General features: G+C 41.5%; 2 protein-coding genes across 6 annotated transcripts in view; one reads left to right on the plus strand and one right to left on the minus strand.

Annotated features, from left to right (window-relative positions):
* The window catches only part of Trmt2b (tRNA methyltransferase 2B), an 88,767-nt gene that overhangs the window by 60,674 nt on the left and 2,303 nt on the right, over positions 1-25,790 (plus strand). The window contains exon 14 of one of the 4 annotated variants that reach the window (XM_085838028.1): positions 13,803-16,091. The exons of the other annotated variants lie outside the window; for them this stretch is intronic. Within the exon in view, the coding sequence (XP_085694154.1) occupies positions 13,803-13,887 (85 nt within the window). The 3' untranslated portion in view covers positions 13,888-16,091. Of the gene's footprint in view, positions 1-13,802; positions 16,092-25,790 lie in introns of those variants that run through there. 4 annotated transcript variants of the gene reach the window in all.
* Arl13a (ARF like GTPase 13A) lies at positions 5,980-25,790 on the minus strand. 2 transcript variants are annotated; one of them, XM_085838031.1, is made up of 10 exons: positions 25,679-25,790; positions 23,495-23,575; positions 23,077-23,147; positions 12,233-12,482; positions 11,127-11,232; positions 10,475-10,662; positions 8,452-8,632; positions 8,180-8,360; positions 6,585-6,670; positions 5,980-6,353 (listed from the first exon to the last, which is right to left on the minus strand). In XM_085838031.1, exons 2-10 carry the CDS (start codon positions 23,551-23,553, stop codon positions 6,294-6,296), a joined length of 1,182 nt encoding a protein of 393 aa, XP_085694157.1. In that variant the 5' UTR covers positions 23,554-23,575; positions 25,679-25,790; the 3' UTR covers positions 5,980-6,293. The 2 variants fall into 2 exon arrangements, with proteins under 2 accessions (XP_085694157.1, XP_021009242.1); XM_021153583.2 differs by lacking the exon at positions 5,980-6,353 and adding an exon at positions 6,358-6,420 and having other exon boundaries at positions 6,584-6,670.

Raw genomic sequence — 25,790 nt, forward strand, 5'->3', positions numbered from 1 at the left:
ATATTACAGTTTCTAGTGAAAATTTAAAATGCAGTTTGAGGAGAAATGAAGCAGAGAAAAGAGACAGGGAAGGCCACCCTTCTCACATTGTCACCTTTATAATGTTGCTTGCTAAATATAACCTACTTGTCAAATCCTTTCATACAGTTGTAAGAAGTGCTAATGGAGGACTCCTCCTCCTCCTCCTCCTCCTCCTCCTCCTCCTCCTCCTCCTCCTCCTCCTCCTCCTCCTCCTCCTCTTCTTCTTCTTCTTCTTCTTCTTCTTCTTCTTCTTCTTCTTCTTCTTCTTCTTCTTCTTCTTCTTCTTCTTCTTCTTCTTCTCGTTCTTCTCCTCCTCCTCCTCATCCTCCTCCTCCTCCTCTCTTCCTCCTCCTTTTCTTTTTTGACACTAACCCTGATGCAGTACCTTGGATTCAGGACTTTCATATATATATGATGGCATTTCCTTTTGGATTCAAGAGCTCAGCACCATATTGTTCAGAGCACATACTACCTTGCCCCCATTTGGCCTCCAAAAAGAAAACTTGTTTTGGAAATGAGGAAGGTTAAACACTGTACTGTATATGATCCTAGATTAGATACTGGATGGAAAAGAGGCATTAGTGGAAAAGGCTGGTGAAACCTGAATAACTCTTCAGTAAATACTGTTTGTTGTACTAATTGGATGATTATACAATTGTTTTGGTCAGTATACTGGAGGTAGATACGAGGCTACCATTAGAGCTATGTAAGTTGAAAGGTCTGTATCAACTCTTTGTACTATATTGGCAACTCCAGTAAATCTAAAGTCTGTTTCAGTATACAAAGTTAACAAAACAACATAAACAGCATTGGCACACACCTGCTATCTCAGCACTGGAGAGGCAAAGAGTTCAAGTTGAACCTGGGCTACATAGCAAAACTCTGTCTTAATCTACCCTCCTCCAAACAACTCTTCCATTTATTTTTTTAAAGCAAACCAAAAACTAAGTATTGGCTGAAGCCAGTCCTAGAAAACAAGGTCTAGAAAACAAGGTCTATACATTATCCAGAGAGAGAAATTTACTCAACTTGATACCCAGATGTGTGGTAGATAAAGATTGACTAATTCTAAGTGCTAGATGTGACAAGGTAACAAGATAGCTTGTCTTACAAGACAAGCAATGTCTTACAAATAAGTACCTACTGAAAAGGAAGTGGGTTTCTTTTCTTTCAGAATAAGTGGTTGTGTTTCAAAGCGCAGTAGCTTGACTTAACAGAGGCCCAGATGTGTATAGATTCTAGTTGTGAAATTGTTTGGTTGGTTTGAGGTTTGGAAGGAATTTTTCACTGCGGCATTCAGTTCTCTACATTCTGAATCAAATCATATGTGGAGTTTACTACTATGCAAGCTAAAAAGCAGGTGTCTCTGAACCACATATGACAAGAATAAAATTTTTCTTTAAAAACTCATTAGGCTAGGGCTGTAGTTCAGTTGGTAGGGTGCCTGTCTAGAATTCAGGAAGCCTTAGGTTCCATCCCCAGTCCTGTGTAAAACAGACATGGAAGTACATACCTTTAATCCCAGCACTTGGAAAGTAGAGAGAAGGTTCTCCTTGTCAAAGTAGTGAGCCTAAGGCAAGCTTGAGCTATAATGAGACCCTTTGTCTTAGGGTTTCTATTGCTTCAATAGAACACCATGATCAATTTCAAGTTGGGGAGAAAAGGATTTATTTGGCTTACACTTTCATGGTGTACTCCATCACTGAAAAAATTCAGGGCAGGAACCAAAGTAGGGCTTGAACCTGGAGGCAGGAGCTGATGCAGAGGCCATGGAGGGGTGCTGCTCACTGGCCTGCTCCTTATGGCTTGCTCAGCCTGCTTTCTTATGGAACGGAGGACCACCAGCCCACAATGGGTTGGGCCCTCCCTCATCAATCACTAATTCAGAAAATACCCTACAGATCTGACTACACTTCAGTTCTGTGGAGGTATTTTCTTCATTGACATTCCCTCCTCTCAGATGACATTAGGTTGTGTCAAGTTGACATAAAGCTAGCCAGGACATTCCCCTTCTCCCCTAAAAACTGTTTGGGAGACTAGCATGCAGGCGCATGTACTTTATCCCAGCTGGAGGCAGAAGGCTATGTTCTAGGCCAGTCTGGGCTGAATAGTGGGACCTTGTTTCAAAAAAAAAAAAAGTAAGAAAAATGTGTATGGAAAAGGCCATGGACGCTAACAGAATTTTCTCTCTCTCTCTCTCTCTCTCTCTCTCTCTCTCTCTCTCTCTCTCTCTCTCTCACACACACACACACACACACACACACACACACACACACACATGATTTCTGTAGTTGCAATCAGCATGCTTTCTCTGTCATCTGTTGTTTTCACTTAACATCATTTCACATTCTGATTTCCATCCCCACAGTGCACATAATTGCATGCTTAATGGCTGCGTCGCATTCCATTGTGTGAGATAATAGCATGCCAGTTCTTAGGGCTGGGCTCATGTTCATGAACAGACCTAAAGGCCTGCTGTCTTTTAGCACTAAAGGTTTATTTTAGTTCCTGGAAGTGGCAACTAGCATGAGCGTGGGATCCAGTGGGACTCTTGAATCATGAGCACACAGCACAGTCTGGGTGCTTTGTTAACATCGCTCTGCCTACTGACTCCACAGCGGAGCCTCCCCAGGCTGCCTGGACCTGAGCTGGACTCCTCTTGGGTGCAGAGGCAGTAGTGTAAGCTCTGAGCTTCCACAACCTCTGACCCAGATCTGATCCTAACATAAGAACAGCATAAACTATCTGCTGATTCCCCCCTGTCCTGTGATCACAGTGCCACTGGTGTCCCCTCCAGAGTCTGAAGTATGAGCAATGTGAAGAGGAGGGAGGGATGGGGTATTATGGCAGGAGGGATAATGTAGTGAGGAGGGATGCCATGGCTTACAGCTCTAGGTACATTTGCTGAAGGGACCATTCCAAGTTCCAAAAGTTTGAGTGGTAGCTGTCTTTCTTCATACCTCTTTCGGGCAGAAATCTCAATATTTGGTCTTCTGATAAAGATAAAGGGTTTAGGTGAGCCTCAGTTTGACTCCTAACCTGGCTATGGCCACTGGCATCTTTGGGACAAGAACAATAGTTTGTGTGCAGGATTCTCCTGAAGAAAATGGTGTTTGCTACATTTCATTATTATGTCATTCCAGCAGCAACTGCCTTGAAAAGAAGAGATTTGTTTTCCTACCCTAAACCATCACTTCAATTTCAACTTCCTTGTTCTTTGTTATTATTTTGATTGGAGTTTTTGTAGCCTGACAGGTATCAAACTTGCTCTGCAGCCACAAATGACCTTGAACTTCTGATCTTCCTGGCCTTCCCTCCAGAGTGCTAGGATTATAAGCATACACTCTCATGCCCAGTTGTGTGTGGTGCTATCATGCATAATTAGCAGGGGCTGGAGTACAGAATTGAAAACCATTTTAGATCAAAGGGATCTCCCTAGCTACCCACAGTAAATTCTGTAGTTCCAAAGCCTAGATTTCCCTTGGAAGAACTAAGTACCTGAGCTATGTGGAATTTGAATTGCAAGCCAAGGCCATGTGCTTAAAGTATCGCTAACAAGATGTAATGGTTAATCGTCATTGTCCACTTGACTGAACTTAAAATCTCCATGGAAATACCGCTAAGCTGTCAATGAATTCACAGATGGAAGACACCGCGGATGTGTGCAGTAACCTCACAGTGGAGTGGGGTCGTCCTGGACTTTCTTTGTTGGTTAAGAACAGATTCCTACCACAAATGACACATGCCATGAAGAGACATGTGTAGATGGTTAATTCTCTTAAAGAACTTGGTGTTATCAGCTGGCCGTGGTGACTCACACCTTTAATCCCAGCACTCAGGAGACAAAAGCAGGCAGATCTTAGGGTTCAAGGCCAGCCTGGTCTACAGATCAAGTTCCAGGACAGCCAGAGGTACACATAGAAACCCTGTCTCAAAAAACCAAACCAAACCAACTAAAGAAAGAGAGCATGGTTTATTGAATTGTCTCCTGTCTTTTTTTTTTTTTTTGGTTTTTTCAAGACAGGGTTTCTCTGTGTAGCCCTGGCTGTCCTGGAACTCACTCTATAGACCAGGCTGGCCTCAAACTCATAAATTCGCCTGCCTCTGCCTCCCAAGTGCTGGGATTAAAGGCGTGCACCACCACACCCGCTGTCTCCTGTCTTATAAGCCTCCTCTCTGTTCTGCTGAGCATCAAGCCTGTTGCCTTGTACATACTAGGCAAATGCTCTACCCCCATGCAGCCCTTGCACTAATGCTTCTTCAATGGAGGCATTTGTTGCTTCTCAGGCTGAAACTGCTGGACTCCAGAACTCAAAGTGGGTAGAGTGAGAAGATTAAAATGGCCTAGGGAGGATGCAGGCTTAGACACACAGAAGATGGGGATTTATGAAACATTACTCACAGTGTCTAGTTATACCATTTTGGGCAGTTATTTATTCACCTATATAACCTAAGTTTGACTAGAGGTTATGTAAAAATGCTTTTCAGTGCCACAACTAATTAGCTGAGCTCACAAGCATATCAAAGACCTATAAGGCATTAAAAGTGGTTCTTTTGGATATAAGAAAGCAGCCTCGGTGCCACAGACCTTTAATCCCAGCATTCTGGGAGGTTAGGACAGGGACATCTGTGTGAGTTTGAGGCCACCCTGGTCTACATAGAGTTCCAGGACAGCCAGAGCTACACAAATAGAGGAAGGAGGAGGAGAAGAGAAGAGAAGAAGAAACATCTTTTTGGTGGGGTTGTAAGACAAGTTTTTAGTTAAAAGGTTTATATCTATCAAATAATGGGTTGGTTGGCTTATACTGCTTGGTGAAGCAGTCTAGGGTAATTAGAAGTTGGACTTGGTGTTTATTTATTTATGAGTGTATGTGTGGCGTATTTGTCTGGGATACCTGTGCACTTGTGTGTAGGTGTTCATACATATAGATGCCAGAAGAAGATGCAGGAGCCCTGCTCTGTACTATTCTTCTTAAGACAGTCTCTCACTGAACCTGGAGCATTGCAAGCAGCCAGCAAGTCTCAGTGGTCCTCCTGTCTCTGCCCCTTAAAGTGCTGGGCTTACATGTGCAATGCTTGTTCAGATTCTGCTTTGCACAGGTGCTGGGATGTAAACTCAAGTTCCCACACTTGCACATCAAGTCCCCTTATCCTCTGAGTCATCTTTATAGCCCCTGTGAACTTGGATTTTTGTTTAAAAACTGGTTCTGCTACCTCCTAGTCAGTGCCCAGGGACAAATTATCTAACCCTTCTGAACACCACTTTCTGCCTCTTCGAGATGGTGGTAATAGAACAGACATCACACGCTTCTGAAGATGAAAGGCAATAATATATGTAAAGGACTTAGCCCAGCATCTGACAAACTGGAAGTGCTCAATCAACTCTGCCTGCTGGCACTGTTGACAGACTTCTGGTTAACTGAATTCTCACACAGACAGGCATGCACTTCAGCATTATTTCCTGGCTATAGTTTTCTCTTTCTAGAGGGATTTGAAGAAAGGCACACATGGATCTTTTTGGTCCAAAGTAGCTCAAGCTACACATGTTTGGAGTCCATTCCTTGCTCTGTTTTTTACAGTATCCTTATGTGGGGATGATGTCAAGTGTAATACGTGCCCAGGAAGGTTGAGAATATAACAACAGATGGGAAAGAGTTAGCACTGTGCTTGGTATCCAGGAAGCTCTTGATAAATGGAGTCAATGATGAAGATGAAATAACCATAAATGTAAGGGACCACCATGATCCCAGCCACAGCACCCTGGCAATGGAGTAGGGGTACACATGTTAAGAGGCAGCAGTTGCTGTTTCTGAAAGGCTAGTGAAGTAATGTGGTTTCCCAGACAGGTATTTAAAACAGACGTGGTTTTGGAGGTGTGACAACCAAACCAAACCAAACCAACCAACCAACCAACCAACCAACCAACCAAAACAAAAAGAAAATGACTGAGTAGAGCATCATTCTTATTTATTTTGCCAGTCCCTTTATACCTGAGAACCTTACAGAGAAACGTGTGATTCTAAAGTAACCGTGTTCGTCTAAGGCTCAGTTGCAGTTGCGTGTGACACTTTATCCGTAAGCTTTGTCAGGAGCATCTCAGAACAAATGGGAAGTCTTTTGCTCTTCTTCGTTCAGGTGGAAAGTACATAACTTCCTGAGGCTCTTGGTGAATATGGATGAACTTACTGGCTACCACACTGGTGTTGCAGAAACAGTGGTTCTCAAGGATGTGATGTTAGAGTACGTGAACTTGTACGTGGGCTGTAGAGGTGTCATCCAGTGAAAAACAAAGACTGGGTGTTTCTGCTGCTTCTGGAGATGTGCCCAGTTACCATAAGGTGGTAGAGGGAATGATTAGTTTGCTGTTCCTCGGTTTACCCTTTTAGTCGTCTGCTTAGTCTAATCAGAGAAAGAAAACAATCCATTTTACAAGTGAAGCCAATGTCAGGTTTCTATTCTTTCCCAGGCTACTTGGGAGTAGGGGGTGCTGGCCAGTTTCCAAGGGCCCTCTGGGACACTCACCCTCCATTCCAACCAAGTACATTCTTTGACTAGTACTAACCACAGGAATGGAAGGTTTCTTCACGAGGATCTTCCAAGAACATTTCTTCTCTGTCCCAGGTTTCTATTCTCTTTTTGGGCTTATGAGCTAAGGTTATAGAAATGAAAATGAGTTTTGATTTTGGATAAAGATTTGGGGGCAGTAGCTGACATCTAGAAAAATCATACTTTATTTTCTCCCAGATTCCTTCTACTCAACTTTCATCCTCATCCCTTACCCTAAGAGCTGTGCCCACTTTCTCATTAGTGGCTTTGGCCTCGTGTATGTCCCTCACTGTATGTATAAGAACTCAGCCAAAGGTGACTGTTGACAGTCAATAGAATATTTCAAGTGATGGAAGACCTTCCATGTCAGTAAATGAAAATCATCCTTAGCATTTAACTGTGTGTGTGTGTGTGTGTGTGTGTGTGTGTGTGTGTGTGTGTGTGTGTGTGGTGTATGTGTTTATGTGTATGAGGAGGCTAGAGGTTGACTTTAAGTTTTTGTTTTTTGGTTGGTTGGTTGGTTTCTGTTTGTTTGAGTTTTGAGACAGGGTCTCTCACTGATTGGCTAGGCTGGGTAGCCTAAGGAGCTCAGATGGTCCTTTCTCTCTGCCCTTGCCCCAGTGCTAAGGTTACAGGTATAAACCAACAAACCCTGCTTTTATGTGGATGCACAGTATCCATATTCAAACTTGGGTTTCATGCTGGCATAGAAGACATGTTAAGCACTGAGTCATTTCCCTAGTTCCCTATCATCAGCAATGTTATTGTCTCCATAGTGGGGATGCATCATGATTTATTTGCCTGTCCTTGTCATTGAACATTTACATTGTTTAACAAAATTTAGCTCTTTCTCCTGAATATTATAATTTGAATATTATTTTTTATTATTTTTTATTAGGTATTTTCTTCATTTATATTTCCAGCGCTATCCCAAAAGTCCCCCATACTCCCCACTCCCCTTTATTATACTTTTTTTTTGTGTATTTCTGTAGTTATCTTTGTAGACAGCTAAGCAATGAAACCTAGTAGTTTAGATGGCTTCCATTTTAGGATTTTTTTTTAATTTGTGTGAATCTTTCTTGTGTGTGTGTGTGTGTGTGTGTGTGTGTGTGTGTGTGTGTACACCACATTCATACTTGTGAAGTAAGAAGAGGGCATAGGATCCCATGGGACTGGAGTTACGGGTGATTGTGAGCCATCAAATGGTTGCCAAAACCAGAACCTGAGTCTTCTCCATGAACAAGTGCTCTTAATCACTGAACCCTCTCTATAGCTCCATATTTAAAAATTCCTAATAATATTGAGAAAAGGAGGGGAAGATGAGAGACAGGAAACATCCACTCCCTAAAGGTTATACCAATATGTACTTCCACCATTGGCAAGCATAACCTTTAAGTTACTATAGCCATCGAAAGATCTTGTATCAACTAATGCTAGAGCATCCTTGCTGGCCTGTCAGAAGATGGTCTCCAACTTTGTCTTCATACTTCTCTCAACAACAGACCATAGTGTGAGAAATGACTTTACTTCTCAAAATAGGAATGCTATTGTAGAAAATATAAAGGAAGGTCTATATAACTTTGTTTTTCTGTAATTGATGGTTCAATATTACCTTTGAAAAGATTGACATCAACAGATGGATTTGGAGTCTTTGTATCATAACACTGACTACTGCAAGGCTTACTGATGTTTGGAGCTCCAATCTTCCGAGAACATTCACCCTCCTCCATGATGACATCTAGAGCAAATGTTACTGACATATTCTTTTTGGGCCTTATTCGAAAACCATCTTTCTGTATACCAGGAAGAAAGAGGGAACTTGTCAATTAATTCTCAAGAGTTCAATTACTGCCCATGGGCAATGGTGTTTGAAAAGCCATTTACCTGTAGAATTGGTTTGAGGGGCCTAGCATCCAGAGAACGTTGTATTAAGTTATGTCTTGCCTCAAAATGCTGTCTTTTCTCAAAAGGCCTTTGCTCCACATGCTGTCTATGCTCCATGTGTTGTCTTTTCTCAAAATGCTGTCTGTTGTTGTGTCTGGCCATACTCACTCTGTTAGGTAAGCTAAGACCATTTGAGAGGGGAAAAAAATCAGTAGTGGAAACAGACATATTTCAAGATTTTTTTCTTCTTGTTTTGGTACTAGGGAATGAATTCAGGACCTTTCATGCATGAGGCAAGTGCTCTGAGCTGTATCCCTAGCCTTCAAGCTTCTTTATCCAATGCAGCTACTACCCTATCCATTTCCATATGACTTTGGTCAGGGAAAGGAACAAAATAGCAAGAAGACATCTAGGCCTTTGATTCCTCAGAACCCTCATCACCTTCTCTTTTATTTATTTATTTTTAACATTTCTGTCCTTTCCTATTATGCCATGACTAGGCAGATCAGAGAACTGGAGGCTGGGAATTTGCAGCCGCTGCATAATATTCATCTTTAGAATATAGTCAATAGGCTATGTAGTTGTTCGAATAGGTATGGCCCTTCTAGACACAGGTGTTTGAATTCTTGGTCCAGAGAGTGGCACTATTAGGAACTATAGCCTTGTTGGAGTAGGTGTAGCCTCATTGGAGGATATGTGTCACAGTGGTGGGGGTGGGTTTTGAGGGGGTCATCCAATGCTCAAACTCCACCAAGTGCAGAAGAGACCATCTTGCTGGCAACCTGCAGAAGCCAATCTTTTCCTGACTGCCTTTGAATCTAGGAATAGAATTCTAGGCTCCTCCAGCAGCATGTCTGCCTGCATGCTTCCATGCTTCCTGCCATGATGATAATGGTCTAACCCCCTGAAATTGTTAGCCAGCCTCGACAGGATATGCCTAATCCTGCAGAGACTTGATGTGCCTGGGTGGAAATATAGGGGAGGGGGTCACGGTCTCAGAGGAGAAGGAAAGGGGGATAAGGGAGGGACTTTTTGAGGTGGGACAGGGATTGGGCTATAAAATTGAATAATTAATTTTAAAATGTTTGGCTTTATAAGAGTTGCCTTGGCCATGGCATCCCTTCATAGTAATAAAACCCTAACTAACACAGACTGCTTAAGGGACTCCTGTTCCTTCTGTCTTACACATGGCAACTCAGGGAATAGAAACCCCATTTTCAAGAAATCCTATACTGATTAGTTGGTAGGCGTTACCTTTTTTTTTTTTTTTAACCTACATGCCATTCATCCCACTAAAGTGATTTCTGATGTGCCAGGACTAGTTGTCCTTGCAGTGTTGGTGGGTACTGCCATAGCCCACTTGAGTCATCAGATTCAGAAAGACTTGATGCCCAGAGTACAAACCTCTCAGAACTTGTGGATCATGTTGAAGACTGATTCCCACTTCTTTTTTTTTTTTTATCTGTTTTGTTTTGTTTTGTTTTTCAAGACAGGGTTTCTCTTTATAGCCCTGGCTGTCCTGAAACTCACTTTGTAGACCAGGCTGGCCTCAAACTCAGAAATCTGCCTGCCTTTGCCTCCCGAGTGCTGGGATTAAAGGCGTGCGCCACCACCGCCCGGCTGAAAAAGAAATCTTAAAACCACAAAACAAAATCAGGGTTTCTTAGTGTAACCTGAAAGCCTTAAATGTCTTTGTCTTGCTGTGTAGACCAATCAGACATTGAACCCACAAGTATCCACTTATCCTTTTCAACTGAACATCTGATTCCCACTTCTTTTTTTTTTTTATTTTTTTATTTTTTTATTTTTTTTTTTATTTTTTTTATTTTTGGTTTTTCGAGACAGGGTTTCTCTGTATAGCCCTGGCTGTCCTGGAACTCACTTTGTAGACCAGGCTGGCCTCGAACTCAGAAATCCGCCTGCCTCTGCCTCCCGAGTGCTGGGATTAAAGGCGTGCGCCACCACGCCCGGCTGATTCCCACTTCTATTCTTATCAGTAAAACTAATGAAATAAGCTCAGTACCTGTCTGATGAGCATCTTTCTCCACAGCCTCTGGTGTTCTTGGAGGTTGAGATGCTCATATTGGGTATTTGTTGTCGAGTATACAGCTCACTGTATTGATCCCCAATGGCAGCTAGTAGCCATCGCAGCCCTACAACTATTGGCTTTTGCTGCCTCTTTGGAATGCGTTTTATGGTTGAACATGGCTCCTATAAGAAATAGAAAAAAAGGCCTCAGATCTGGATCCCTGGACCTTTGATGCCTAAAGGCCTGGTCACTGCTATTAAAATAGCAGAGGTAGTTGTGCCATACCTAAGTGTGTTCTTGACTTCAAGGAGACACTCAACATTCACATGTGAGAGAGCTGATGAAGAGCATAAAAGCTGAGGCTCTCTAATAAAATGGCTACAGTGCCTTCACTGGGTGACCTCAAGCAGTTTACTGAGCTCCTCCCTCTGGCTGTTCAGCTTTCTCATGTATAAGATGGGGCTATTAGAATCTTACAGAACTGCTTTGAAGGCAGAGAATAATATTTGTTGCCATTCTCAAGTTAGAAATAATCACTGCAGATGTTGCCTGTTGTGGAGAGGAACTTTGACCGCAAGCTGACAGACAGGGCCCTGGTTATATAATCCAGGACCTAGAGGGAAGGAAAGGAGATGCTGCCGCTCACCACTCGGCATATGGATCTCGTCTCATTCACGAGCCTTTCCAGAAGTAGATATTCAATGATATCACAAGGCAAAAGAGCATTCTTCTTGTCTTGTTTGTTTGCCAGGCTAGAGCAGGGCATAAAGAGAAGAAGAGTAAAGCCAAGGTAAAGTCAACGGGGAAGGGAAAGGCCTAGCATGGTGGTACATGTTGTAAGTGCCAGCACTTGGGAGGCAGGTGAATCTCTCTGAGTTACAAGGTAGCCTGGTCTACATTGTGAGACCTAGTCTCAAACAAGCACACAAGCAAACAAAAAATAAATAAACAACAAGCAAGCACCACAACCAAAGAAAAAGTGGAGCAGGGGAGCACTAACTGCAGTCTAACTGCCGTAGGTCCAGGGACTGAGCTTACCCAGTGAGATGAGCTAGACAGTTTCCTAGCCAACTTTCAATGGAATTAAAAATCAAATCATTTGAATACCAGATAATTCCCAGGGGTCATTTCCCACTTCCTTTATATCATAAGTCATGCTTTAATTACAACCACCAACTGGGATAGAAAGACAGAGTTCTTACATTTCTGAAGCGCTTTTCATATTCTAGTTACAGTCGCTTATGAGAAATGAGGCATGGCAAAAAGGGGAGTTGGAAGAGGGGAGGGGTGACAGGCTACTGGAATCACCCTCGCTCCCAAAATGAGTACCAGTTACATAGCCTTGAGTGACCAAGTGGGCGGGAGTGGGGGGAGGAATGCATTGGAACTGAACGTACAAAAGAGCGTTTGCTCTCTGCCATCAAATTTCAGGATCAGAGACTCAAACCCAAGCAAGTTCAGTTAGAGGCTTCAGGAAGAGTCCAGGGTTGGGGATGGGCGATCTAGATATTATTTCTAGAAAACTAAAGATACAGAATTCATTTCTCCAATTAGGTATCACGTCCCACATGCACTGCATGGAAGAAAGTGGCTCTTGAAAACAGTCACCAGTGAACTGAGTCTTTTTACCTCATTGAGGTTCTAAAGAGGTCTAGAACCTTCTGATCAAAAAAAAAAATGCCCTTCATCTCTATACCTTTTCCACGGCACAAATTGGTTAAGGGAAAGCAGGCCCCAAAGGCAGAAACTTACATTAAGATGGGTTTCCCTGAAATCCTTTTGTCAAACATTATGCGAGTTAAGATGATCTTCACTTCCTGGATGCGTGCTATGTCACTAGAATCCACCACAAAAATAAGCCCGTGGGCCTGAGCATAGTAGCTTGGCCATTTCTCACGGCCTTTTTGGTCTCCTGCTAGGTCATAGATAGATACTTGGTAACCATCTAGTAGAAGCGTTGTTTGTGTTGGTCTAATTTCTTTGTGCATCTTGCTAGGAATTACTACAAATGGAAAGAGAGGAGAAATGAGCACAGTGTAGCAAGATGTAGTTAGGTAAATTTGTTCCTCCTTTTGCAGAACCTGCTCTTAGAAATCCTACTAAAGCAGCCTGCCAGCCGGCTTATGTTCATGGATGCATTAATCTGTTTCTTTGTGTGTGTGTGTGTGTGTGTGTGTGTGTGTGTGTTAGACAGGGTCTCACTCACTGTGTAGTCCTGGCTGCTCTGGAATTCACTCTGTAGACAAGGCTGTCCTGGAACTCAGAGAGATCTACTTGCCTCTGCCACCTGCTTGCTGGAAGTAAAGACATATACCACCATGCCTAACAAACTGCTTCTTTCTAACTCACTACTTTTCCTGTGCTACCCTTCCTGGCTTTATGCCTTCTGTGAGTAGATTAAATGGTAGCCACAGTGGACCTGGTTTCTATTGGACACGCCCCAGCCTACATACATGTTATAGACTATCTTTTCCTGAGCTTTTCACAAACTGCCATTCTCTCTAATGTTTTGTGCTTGCTTGGTCCATACCTTTTTTTTTTTTTTGGACAAAATATCAATTTAGATCTTGTTTATTGTAGAAAAACTTCCCTCACACCATCCTTAGTCTATATAAAGTGTTACCCACCCCTGTGTTTACCATTACTCTAACACATCTTAAAGCCATAAATCGTATTGCTTACTTAACTGAGTTACAAGCTGTAACAGGGAGGTAAAAATCTTAATTCTATGCATTATATTCATGAAGCTGAGCACAGATGCTGGCACACAAGCACTTGATAAATATTTGATGGACAAGTGCTAGTTCCTTCTCTTTTACTGTTTCTTCAAGGCCCAACCAGCACTCTTCAGGAAGCCTTCTCTGACCTGCCCACCTCTTACTACTCTCTCTCTCTCAGCACACTGTTGAAGGAGTCATTGACCTATTTTTGTGCTTGTCCATTACCTTACAGTAGGGGTTCAGTAAGTGCTTACAATATGTCTACTACTATGATTGAGGACATGAAGTGCCCCTTCCAAAAAATCCATGCCAGATGCAGACACATTTTCCATGTAAAAGCTTGTCCAGGACATAATATTCTGTAAGGAACTAGATAACTAATTCAGCACATAATAGAAATGCATACTAAAATAACAGTCTCTATATGTCTTCCAGTTTGTTGAACTGATGGTTATGGTCTAAGTTTCTGCTCATAATAGTAGTTAATAATTTCATAATTTTGACACTAGCAGTACTCAGAATAGAATCAGAAATTTCAGAGCTATCGGTGTGCTGTCCCCTGAGCTCCATTTTCTGACCACCACTCTGCTGGCTCTCACCAGGTCCACCACACAAGGAATATTCAGGCCTGCTACACCAAGAACATCCAGTCTAAGATTGCTCACTGGAGGCCTGCAGCACAGGTAACATCCAGATTAGGCCTGCCTTCCCAATACCTGATACACCAGGAACATCCAGGAACAACCAGATGGCTAAAGACCAGGCTAAGAACACAAATAACAAGAGCCAGGGCAAACATGGTACCTCTAGAGCAAAGCTATTCCACTACAGCAAGCCCTGGATAGCCTAACACAACCTTAAGCCCAACCTTATGAAGATGATAGATGCCTTTAAAGAAGAAATGAATAAATCCCTCAAAGAAAAATGTGAAGAGTCCCAGCTCCAAAGCCCAGAAAATATTTTCAACAAAATCATAGAAGAAAATTTCTCAAACCTAAAGAAAAAGATGCCTATAAACATACAAGAATTTAACAAAACACCAATTAAATTGGACCAGAAAAGACAATCTTCCTACCACATAATAATCAAAACACTAAATGTGCAGAACAAAGAAAGAATATTAAAAGGGGTAAGGGAAAAATGCCAGGTAACACACAAAGACCTATCAGAATTACATCCGACTTCTCAACAGAGACTCTAAAGCTAGAAGGGCTTGGACAGATGTCTTACAGCCTCTAGGGAAACACAGATATCAACCTAGACTCCTATACCCAACAAAACTCTCAATCACCATAGATGGAAAAAAACAAGATATTCCAAGAAAAAAAAAAAAACGCAATTCAACAATGTCGACTCACAAATCCAGCCCTACAGAAAAACCCTTGAAGGAAAACTCCAACCCAAGGAGGTTAACTACATACAAGAAAACTCAGGGAATAAATAATTCCACACCAGCAAAAACAAAATGAGGGAAGCACATACACACCACCACCACCACCTGGTCATAATATTTCTCAATCACAGGCTAACAAATTGAATTTGAACATAGGATCAATTCTGCCGCATGTGAGAAACATACCTCAGTAACAAAGATAGACCTCAGAGAAAAGGGCTAGAAAAGAGTTTTCCAAGCAGGTAGACCCAAGAAACAAACTGGAGTAGCCATTCTAAAACCTAATACAATTGATTTTCAACCAAGATTAATTAAAAGAGATGGGAGGAACACTTCATACTCATCAAAGGAAAAAAAATCTACCAAGATGACATCTCAGTTCTGAACATAATATGCCTCAAATGCAAGGGCACACACATTCATAAAAAGAAGCATTACTGAAGCTTAAACCACACATCAAACCCCACACATTAATAGTGAGAGACTTCAATGTCCCACTCTGACCTCTGGTGAGAATGTGGAGAAAGAAGAACACTCCTCCATTGCTGGTGGGATTACAAGCTGGTACAGCCACTCTGGAAATCAGTTTGGCAGTTCCTCAGAAAATTGGACATAGACTACCAGAAGATCCAGCATTACCTCTCCTAAGCATATACCCAGAAGATGTTTCAACTTGTAATAAGAACACATGCTCCACTATGTTCATAGCAGCCTTATTTATAATAGCCAGAAGCTGGAAAGAACCCAGATGTCCCTCAACAGAGGAATGGATAGAGAAAATGTGGTACATTTACACAATGGAGTACTACTCAGCAATTAAAAAAATGAATTTATGAAATTCTTAGACAAATGGAGGATATCATCCTGAGTGAGGTAACCCAATCACAAGGACACACATGATATGCACTCACTCATAAGTGGATATTAGCCCAGAAACTTAGAATACCCAAGATACAATTTGCAAAACACATGAAACTCAAGAAGGAAGACCAAAGTGTGGATACTTCAGTCCCTCTTAGAGGGGGGAACAAATTACCCATGGAAGGAGTTACGGAGACAAAGTGTAGAGCAGAGACTGAGGGTATAACCATCCATAGACTGTCCCACCTGGGGATCCATCCCATATACAGTCACCAAAACCAGACACTATTGTGGATGCCAACAAGTGCTTGCTGAAAGAAGCCTGTTATGGCTGTCTCCTGAGAGGCTCTACCAGTGCCTGACAAAGACAGAAATGGATGCTCACAGCCAACCATTGGGCTGAGCACAGGGACCCCAATGGAGGAGCTAGAGAAAGTACCCAAGGAGCTGAAGGGGTTTGCAACCCATAGGAGGAACAACAATGTGAAATAATCAGTACCCCCAGAGCTCCCAGGGACTAAACCATCAACCAAAGAGTACACATGGTGGGACTCATGGCTCCAGCTGCATATGTAGCAGAGGATGGCCTTGTTGGTCATCAACAGGAGGAGAGGCCCTTGGTCCTGTTAAGGCTCTATGCCCCAGTGTAGGGGAATGCCAGGGCCAGGAAGTGGGAGTGGGTGGGTTGATGAGCAGGGGGAGGGGGAGGAGATAGGAGGTTTTTGGAGGGGAAACCAGGAAAGGGGATAACATTTGAAATGTATATATATATATATATATATATATATATATATATATATAATATTTCATATATATAATAAATTGATTTGAAAATTAAAAAAATATTTTAAAAAGTTGAAAGTTAGTGGTTATTTAAGTTACTTTTGGTTTCATCCATTGATATTTCCACAAATGGATCAAGTCAGATAAAACAATTTGCTCTTTTAGATGTAGATGTTATTAAATGGCTCTATTTACAAAATGTATGAGAACATAAAAAAACAGGAACTAAATGGGGAAATAATGAAGGTAACAGAGGCTATGAATCAAATGGACCTAACAGATATATCTAAAGAGTCTTTCACCCAAAACCAAATATATATATATATATGTTCTTTTCAGCACCTCACATAGCTTTCTCCCAAACTGACCATATAGTCAGTCACAAGGCAAGCCTCAATAGATACAAGAAAATTGAAATAACTCTTTCTATCCTATCAGACCACCATGGATTAAAGCTGGACATTAACAAGAATAGAAAGAAGAAAAAGGCTACAAATTCATAGAAACTGAATAACTCCCTACTCAATGATCACTGGGTCAGGGATGAAATAAAGAAATAAAGGAAAGATTTTCTAGAGTTCAATGAAAACAAACTTACCCAAGCAAACAACATACCCAAACTTATGACAAACAATGAATGCAATGCTAAGAGAAAAGTTCATAGCACTAAGTATCTTCTTCAAGAAATTAGAGAGTTTTCATACTAGGAGTTTAAATATATACCTGAAAGCTTTAGAAAAGAAGAAAACGTACCCAAGAGGAGTTGATGGCAGGAAATAATCAAACTCAGGGCTGAAATCAATAAATTAGAAACAAAGAGAATAGCATAAAGAATCAATTAGGGAAACAACATCCTTTACAATAGCAAAACAAAATATAAAATGCCTTGCTGTAAATCTAACCAAGGAAGTGAATGACCTGTAGGACAAGAACTTCAAATCCCTGGAGAAAGAGACTGAGGAAGATCTCAGAAGTTGGAAAGATCTCCCTTGCTCATGGATCGGTAGGACTAATATAGTGAAAATACCCATCTTACCAAAAGCAGTATAGAAATTCAATGCAATTCTCATCAAAATTCTAACTCAATTCTTACAGACCTTGACAGAGAAATTGTCAGCTTCATACAGAAAAACAAACAAACATACAAAACAGGAGAGGTCAAACAATCCTATACCATAAAAGAACTTCTGGGGCTTTCAAACCATCCCTAATTTCAAGCTGTACTTGGGCAATAGTAATAAAAGTTGTATGGTATTGGCATAAAAACAGAGAGGTTGATAAATGGAGTAGAATTGAAAACACAGAAATAAACTGACACACTCATAGACACTTGATATTTGACAAATAAGCCAAAACCATACAATGGAAAATGAAAGCATCTTGAACAAGTAGTGCTGGTCTAACTGGATGTCTGGTATGTAGAAGAATGCAAATAGACCCACATCTATCACCCTGCACAATACTCAAATCCAAGTGGATCGAAGACCTCAACATAAAACTGGGCATACTAAATCTAATAGAAGAGGAAATGCAGAACTTCCTTGAACTCATTGGCATAGGAGACAAATTTCTGAACAGAACACCAATAGCTCAGGCACTAAGATCAACAATTAATAAATGAGACCTCATGAAACGGAAAAGCTTTTGCGAGGCTAAGGACACTACAAGTAGGACAAAATGGGAGTCTACAGAATAGGAAAAGATCTTCACCAACCCTATACCTGACAGAGAACTAATAAAGAACTCAAGAAATTACATATCAGCAAACCAAGAAATCCAATTAAAATTGGATAGAGAGGGCTGGAGGGGTGGCTTAGTTGTTAAAAGCACTGACTGCTCTTCCAGAGGTCCTGAGTTCAATTCCCAGCAACCACATTCCCAGCTCACAACCATCTGTAATGGGATCTGATGCACTCTTTTTGGTGTGCCTGAAGACAGCTACAGTGTACTCACATACATAAAATAAATAAATCTTTAAAAAAATATGTGGGGTAGAGGGCTAAACAGAATTCTCAGCAGAAGAATCTCAAATGCCTGAGAAGCACTTTAAAAAAAAATGTTCAAAGTCCTTAGTCACCAGAGAAATAGAAATCAAATTGACTCTGAGATTCTACCTTATACCAGTCAGAATGGCACATGCTGGCAAGAATGTGGTGCAAGGAAACACTCATCCATTGCAGGTGGGAGTGCAAACTTGTACAACTACTTTGGAAATCAATGTGTCAGTTTCTCATAAAATTGGGAATAGTTCTTCCCCCAAGACCCTGGGCATATACCTAAAAGATGTCCCACTATACCACTTGCTCAGCTATGTTCATAGAAGCTTTATTCATAATAGTCAGACAGGACTCCCAGTGGAGGGAGGGGAACATCAACCCACCCACAAAACCTTCAACTCAAAATTTGTCCTGCCTAGAAAATTCACAGGTATATAAAGTTGGAGCAGAGACTAGGGGAATGGCTGACCAATGACTGCCCAACTAGAGACCCATCTCATGGGAGAGATCCAACTCCTGACACTATTAATGACACTCTGCTATGCTTGCATACAGGAGTCTAGTATAAATGTCTCCTGAGAGGCTTCATCCAGAAGCAGATGGAAACATATGCAGACTCCTACAGGCAGAGCTTGGGGAGCTGTTGGAAGAGTGGGGGATATGATTGAGGGAGCAGGAGGGGATAGGGACTCCACAAGAAGACCAACAGAGTCAACTAACCTGCGCCCATGGAGATTCACAGAGACTGAACCACCAACCAAAGAGTTTGCAGGGACTGGACTTGGGCCACCTACACATTTGTAGCAGATGTGCAGCTTGGTCTTCATATGGGTTCCCTGACAATTGGAATGGGGGTGTCTCTGACTCTGTTGCTTGCCATTAGATCCCCTTCCCCTAATTAGACTTCCTGGTTGGGCCTCAGTGGGAGAGGATGTGTTTAGGCATACTATAAATGGATGTCCAGGGTGGGGTAGCACCCACGCTGGGGCTTCTCCTTCTTTGAAGACAAGGGGAGGGGTAATGGGAGGAATATCCAGTGTAAGGGCAGGGCTGGAAGGAGAGCAGCAGGGAGGGCAGGCTGTGATCGGGATATAAAGTGAATTTTAAAAATATAAAAGAGAGAGACAGAGACAGAGAGACAAAGACAGAGAGCCAGACAGAGAGCCAGACAGAGAGCCAGAGACAGAGAGCCAGACAGAGACAGAGAATCAATAATTTCTTATTTGTAGTCTTAGATATATCTGTGACATTTTCCATGGGATTACCAAAATAAATGGTTAGTCTAAATTACTAATATGATTTCAGACTTTTAGAAAAGCTTGTTTATATACAGTTATGAATAGACACCTATATTTGTATGTGTGTATAATATGGCCACTATACTTTAATGTGGTTTCATACCATTTCTTCAGTTTTCATGTTAGTCAATAATCTTTTTAATAATAACTTTCAGAAATCACATATATTTCAGTCACAACTGAAAATACACATACAAGTAACACAAAGAATGAGCATATAGACTGCATCTAAGAATATATATACATATGTGTGTGTGTATAAAACAATTATTGAAAAAGAGGTTATGAATTTATAAGAGAGCAAAAAGGGTTGTATGGATGGGATTGGAGGTAGAAAAATGAGAGGAAAATGATGTACTTACAACCTCAAAAAATTAACAATTAAAGTAAAAAATGAAGTGATTAAGTTAAAACTCCAAATAATACTTTAAAACTCTTGGGTTTTTGTTTGTTTGTTTGTTTGTTTGTTTTTTGCATCTTGGAAAGTTTTGTTATTTTCTTCCTGTCAGAACATAACACCATCCTCATGTTTTTTTTCTCTTAAAACTAATTTCTTCAATAATTCAGTCTGTTCCTGATGACACTAGATCCCACAACAAGTATTTCCCTGTCCATTTAGATCTATCTTCATTTCTCACACCCTGAGAGAAAGTTCCAGCTCTCCCTCATCTCCACATCCCTGGCTGAGTGTTTCATAAAATATGGTTTAGGGGTAGTGTGCTTCGGAAATATCCTGGGTATGCTTTTTAACCCCTACCATTTGTAACACACTGGCTATGGTTAGCGTGGTCCTGATGCGAGTCTTCTGCACTTCAAAGCTTGGGAATCACTGCTCCTGAGAACTATGAAATTTCAGTGTGGTTGTGTCTCAGCATCACCTGATGGGAATGAGGAGCACCTAACTCAAATATCGGAGCTTCCTGATGCTGGGTTAAGAGGTCTGAAGGCTTCCTAGGTGACTTTGATCAATGCCTCATTGTTCTCCAAATTTATCCTCTGAGGCTTTCAAACACAAGCCAGCCTCCATTCTCTAGGATTTGGATTACATAGGAGTGGTCCTCAAACTTTGTTTTTAAGGCACTCAGGCTGAGCCTAGAGACATGGTTCAGCGGTTAAGAACACTTGCTGCTCTTCTAGATGCCCTTGGGTTCCTGAACCCCGATGGCAGCTCAAACCTGTCTGTAATTTCACTTCCAGGGGGGATCCATTCCCCTCTTATGGCCTCTGCAGGCACTGCATGGCATGCACATGGTTCACATAGATACATTTAGGCAAACCACACATACATAAAAAATAAATATAATTTTAAGTATCCAGGTGGCTAGAATGCATAGTGAGATTTGAGACTCACAGATCTCAATGTTCTTATTTAATGCACGTGTCTTTGCTCGTGTTTGGGTTTCTTGCCCCATGATCATGCCATGCAAAACAGTGGATGGTATCATCCATAATGATGCCATCAACTATTTTGTAGCTGGTATCTTTAAATATCCATAAAAGTTACTATCTGTAGCCTGGAATTTCTTTCCTAGGCAATTATGTTTGTGGCATTCATCTTAAAACAAACAAACAATGCAGGAACAAGAAAAGTGAGCTATTCAATTTTGAGCACAGTGGAAGCGACTAGGTAGACTCTAAGTGAACCTGCACGAACAGAGATGTCCCTAGACATTTTTCAGAGTGTGACATCAGTGCCCATTAGAATGTCACTGTGAATGAAGTCACTACTGTAAACCAATGCATTTATGAGGCAGCCTCAAGTTATGCACTGAGCACCATGCAAGTTATGCAAAACAAGCTATATCCACTATGCTCTAGGAATTAGAATGGAAAACAGACACCTGTCTCAGATGAATAGCTTGGGGTTAATTTCAGGCTTCACACCGCTGGCAGGCTATCAAAAATGCCTGAGGAGTTCTCACCTTGTGGGTTCCCAGGCCCCACCCAGACTGAATGGGAATCCATCTAGGGCTGAGGCAAGAAAGCTCTAGTAAACGATTCCCATTCTTTTTAGTAATCTTGTGACTTGTCTTGCCTGGTTCTTTGGCTCCCTTGTAACTGTTTACTGCTGATCACTTCTGCCTACCAGAGTTGGGAGACACAGGGAGTCAAGTGTGCTGTATCTAAGGGAGCATACTAGGCTGGAGTGTTCACTAAAATGCACTTGGAGGTGCTCTTGGGGCCTGAGGGAGACGTTCTGAAAAGGCAACCCACAGGCTCAGGAGGATGGTGAAGGGCTTAAATTTCCAGACTAATTATGAACAATATTGACAGCATGGACTCAGAGAGGAAGCGATCTATTTCTTCTTCTCATGGGGTTCCAAGGTTAGTGGTGGAGTTGGAGTTGTGCAAGGATCTTGGGCTAAGTGTATGCTACAAGGTTGAGCCAGGGATGCAGCTCAGGGAAGGAAGGCTGCCTTGTGGCCAGGCTGTGAAAGGAGGGGCTTAGCTAGTAGATGACAGGGGGGCTAAAATGCAGGAAATGCAGCCTTATGAAGTCCAGTGGTGTGGCCAAGGAATGGCAAAGCATTTGCTTTGTTGTACTAGAATATGATATGTGAGGACTTGGAAAATGAAGCTGGGGGGTGGGGAGAAGTCAGAGGCCTACACTGGACCTTGTATGCTGCTAAGGTGGGTAAATTTTGCTTCAAAAACAATGGGGAGACACGGAGCAAAACCAAGCAGGGACGTGTCATGATTAGACTTCTGCATCTCTCTAATAAATAGAGGAACAAGTAGAAATAAACAGATCAGCCAAAAGGCCACTGTTGTCCAAGGAGACTGACAAAACTTCAGGCAGGAGACTATGAGCACAGATGTCAGGGCAACCATTTCATATACTTTGCTGAGGATTGGCAGGTTATATAAAACTCAACCTTGCACCACACTCCTGTACTGATTCAATAAACATGGATGATGGGGTAGACTCTGTTCTGACCTCTGATTGATTAAGAGGTAGTTGGGGCTTTCCAACTAGTGTAGCAGATTGCTACCATGCTACAATGCTACGTGACTGCTTCTGGCAATGTCAAGGGACTTAATTCATGTGATTTGTCATTGATTTTGGTCCTTTAGTATTTAAGAACCAAGTTGAATCCTGTCCAACATGCTGAGGCACATTAAGCTAGAGATGTGGTACTATCCTTGGATTGACATCATTTCTCAAGCTCTAACTTCCAATATCTCACAGAGTTTTGTGTTATTACACTTCTTTATTACTCTACACTTGTCTCTTATCTAGGCCAAATTACACATGCAGTGAGCTCAGAAACTAGACAGCATTCCAACCATGCAATCCTTCAAAGTTGACTCCAATGTTTTACATACTGTAGCTCATTCATAATTGACATCATGTGAGGACTCTCAATTGGAACATCTTACAAAAGGAGCAAGTGACACACGCTGTATAAACAGCTTGTTAACACCTAATGAGGAGACTGGGATATTTATCTTTACAAGAGAGAAACTGAGGGCCAGGAAGTATGCCTAAGATGGAATGAATACTGCCAGACCCACACCAGAAACTATTGTTCTTTGTTCTCACATCTTTGGAAGGCCTCCATGAGACGACTTTTGCCAGAGTTGTCCAAACCAATCACAATGATAGTCACATTCCTGGAAGTGGAAAAGAAAAATGTGTCAAAGCCACTTAGATTTTAGGGTAAAGAATTCTATTCTTTCTCTGTGTTTGAAGCTTTGCTTGCAATAGTCTAAATTCATATACCATAAAGAACCCCACACAGTAATGGTGTGGCACCCCCTCCCCAAATCCTCAAAGGATGCTGTCCCTCTCTGATACATTCAGTATGCAGAATGCACATCTCTCAGCTCTGTTCCCAATCTTGTATTTGCTGTTTAATTACTTCCCAAATGCATAATGGTCATTTGTCCCTGGTGAAACTTGAGGCAGATATGTGGGAAGTAATTCCAGATTGGGTGTAGAAAAGTGGTTGCAAAGTTACCTTTGTTTTCCTTCTGTGGTCTTTTGACGAGACCAGCAGGCAGTCAAAAGTCGGAACATGATTCAGCTTGCTCTTTAAATGCTAAAAGGACAAAAATTAATGACAAATCACATCAGCTGTCATTTTGGCATTATACCGATGCTGATAAAACAGAAAGGTTGTGGCTGTTCGAATTCCATGGCAACATTCGACCCAGCCTAATGATGCAGGTGCTATAGAGAAGCTTCAGTCATGGTTCTGTGCTAATATGTAGCTTCCTACAAAATAGAGCGACTGGTTACTAAAGCAGCCTGCCACAAGGACACAGTCCGATGGACCCTCTCCCTTTAGCTATAGTTTGTTTCTGCTAGGAATATCTTTATTTGGTCTTGGGGAAAGGTGGGATGAGGCATTGGAGAAGAACCAGATTAGTTGTTAAAGCCATTGGAGGACCTCTGCTATTGGGCTTGGTTCTGTTATTGCCTCAGCTTCAAAGGTCCAGGTGGTATTGACCCATTTTTCATGGATTTCATCCAGTTCCTAAAAGCTCTAAGGGACCTCAGACATCACCTAGAGTAGACCAATATATATTAAGCACCAATCTAGGTGCCTCACTGTCGAGGACTCAAAGTTTAATATGCAGTTTGACTTGAAAATGATGGTCTAAGTAAAAGACAACTTAAGCAGCTGCTTCAAGATTCCATGGTGTAACATCTGTGAACCTTTTTTTTTTTTTTTGAGATAGGCTCTTACTTCATAGCTCTTGCTGGTCTGGAACTTACTACATAGACCAGAAAAGCCTTGAACATACAGAGTCTCTGCTGTTGGGACATGTGGTGGCACATGCCACCGCCCCTGGTTCCATTCCTTCTTATGACCTAAAAAATAGTAGGTATATCACATTTTATTCATTTACTCGTCAGCTAATGGACAGTTAGGTGGTTTCTACTTACTGTCTTCGAGGTAATGCTGCTATAAATGTGTGTGGGTGTGTGTTCATTTCTTTTGGGTTTACCCCTGGGAGTAATTTCTGTGACATACACTGCTCTTGTGTTGAAGCATTCAAAGAACTACTACTGTTTTGCAAGGTGGCCCTGACATGTTACAATGACACCAGCAAATGCTGGAGAGTTCTAGTTCATCCACGTGTTCAGCAAAGTTTATTGCTATCTTAATGTCTGTAGCTATTCTAGCAAGCATGGAATGCAATCTTGTTCTGATTTTGATTTACATTTCTCTAGTAGTTTATTTTGTTGGAGCCTGGAGTTTCTGGAAGAACCAGTGGGGTTAAGAAAAGATGTCATTTTGTTCCTACATGTGTCACTGTTTGTTGAGAAGTTTGTATGCCAGTTATTAATGGATGATTTAACCTTATTCTGCACAGTCACCCAGTCATCCCCTGTTTTTAAGCATTATTATTTCAAACAGAGACTCACAGCCCATAGCTTGTCTTTGAGTACATGTCACTGTTTGAGGAAATTGGCTTTCCTGAAGATCTACTGGAGAATGCCTCTGGTTACATCAGACTCAAAAAGAACCATATATATGACCTGTGATTAAAAGCTACTTTATTTTAGTCTTGTTCATGAGGCTAATAAGCCCTAGAGACTAAAAGGACAGAGCCTAGATGTCTTCATTCCATAGTGGCAATCTCCCTTTGAGACAAGGCTGGTAATATCTTCATATCAATTTCTTTTTAAGTACATTTTGTTAGTGTATATTAATTGTACAAAATGATGGTTTTCATCAGTATACTTTAATATACGTATATAACAGGCTTTCTTATACTCACCCTCTACAATCCTCTCATCTCTTCCCCTCTCCTTCCCCACTACCCACTAGTGTCCTTTCTACTTTTCTTTGATTTTTAGAAATATGGATTCTACTCATGTAGCTTAATCATTTGTAGAGCTTCTCATTGTGATCTTAGTCTCTGTTTGTCCAAATTGGCAGCATACAAGTTCTTCCTTTAAGAGCTCAGGAGGTAGGTGGGATAACTGCAATTGAAACCTAGTCAGTCTGTCTTCAGAGTCTGTGATATTGGGTCAGGAATCTGACAGGCCATGTATGAGAGAGAGACCTGAGCTATCAGAAAATCACTGATGCTATTATGTCCAGGGCTTCTACTGGATAGCCCAGAGCAAAAGCCTTAAAGTTGTGCCTGTAGGGGCCTGTAAAGTGAAGATCTTTATGTATTTGGCTTACCTGGAGGTGGTTAACTGTTTATCTGATAACAAGTTGGTGTTTTAGTTGAAAAAAGTGTTTGCCGTGTTGAATTTCAGAGAGATTTGTTGAGCTTTTTAGCCTGCTGGATAGA

Source organism: Mus caroli, unplaced genomic scaffold (assembly GCF_978045245.1).
Source record: "Mus caroli unplaced genomic scaffold, Mus_caroli_1 scaffold_5, whole genome shotgun sequence".
NCBI classification, from domain to species: Eukaryota; Metazoa; Chordata; class Mammalia; order Rodentia; family Muridae; genus Mus; species Mus caroli.

Coding starts and splice junctions, on each gene's coding strand:
- Arl13a (XM_085838031.1), bottom strand. CDS start 23,553: ATGTTCCGACTTTTGACTGCCTGCTGGTCTCGTCAAAAGACCACAGAA. Junction 23,148..23,494: donor ACCACAGAAGGAAAACAAAG/GTAACTTTGCAA, acceptor TTCCACTTCCAG/GAATGTGACTATCATTGTGA. Junction 11,233..12,232: donor TCAGGGAAACCCATCTTAAT/GTAAGTTTCTGC, acceptor GCCCTGCTCTAG/CCTGGCAAACAAACAAGACA.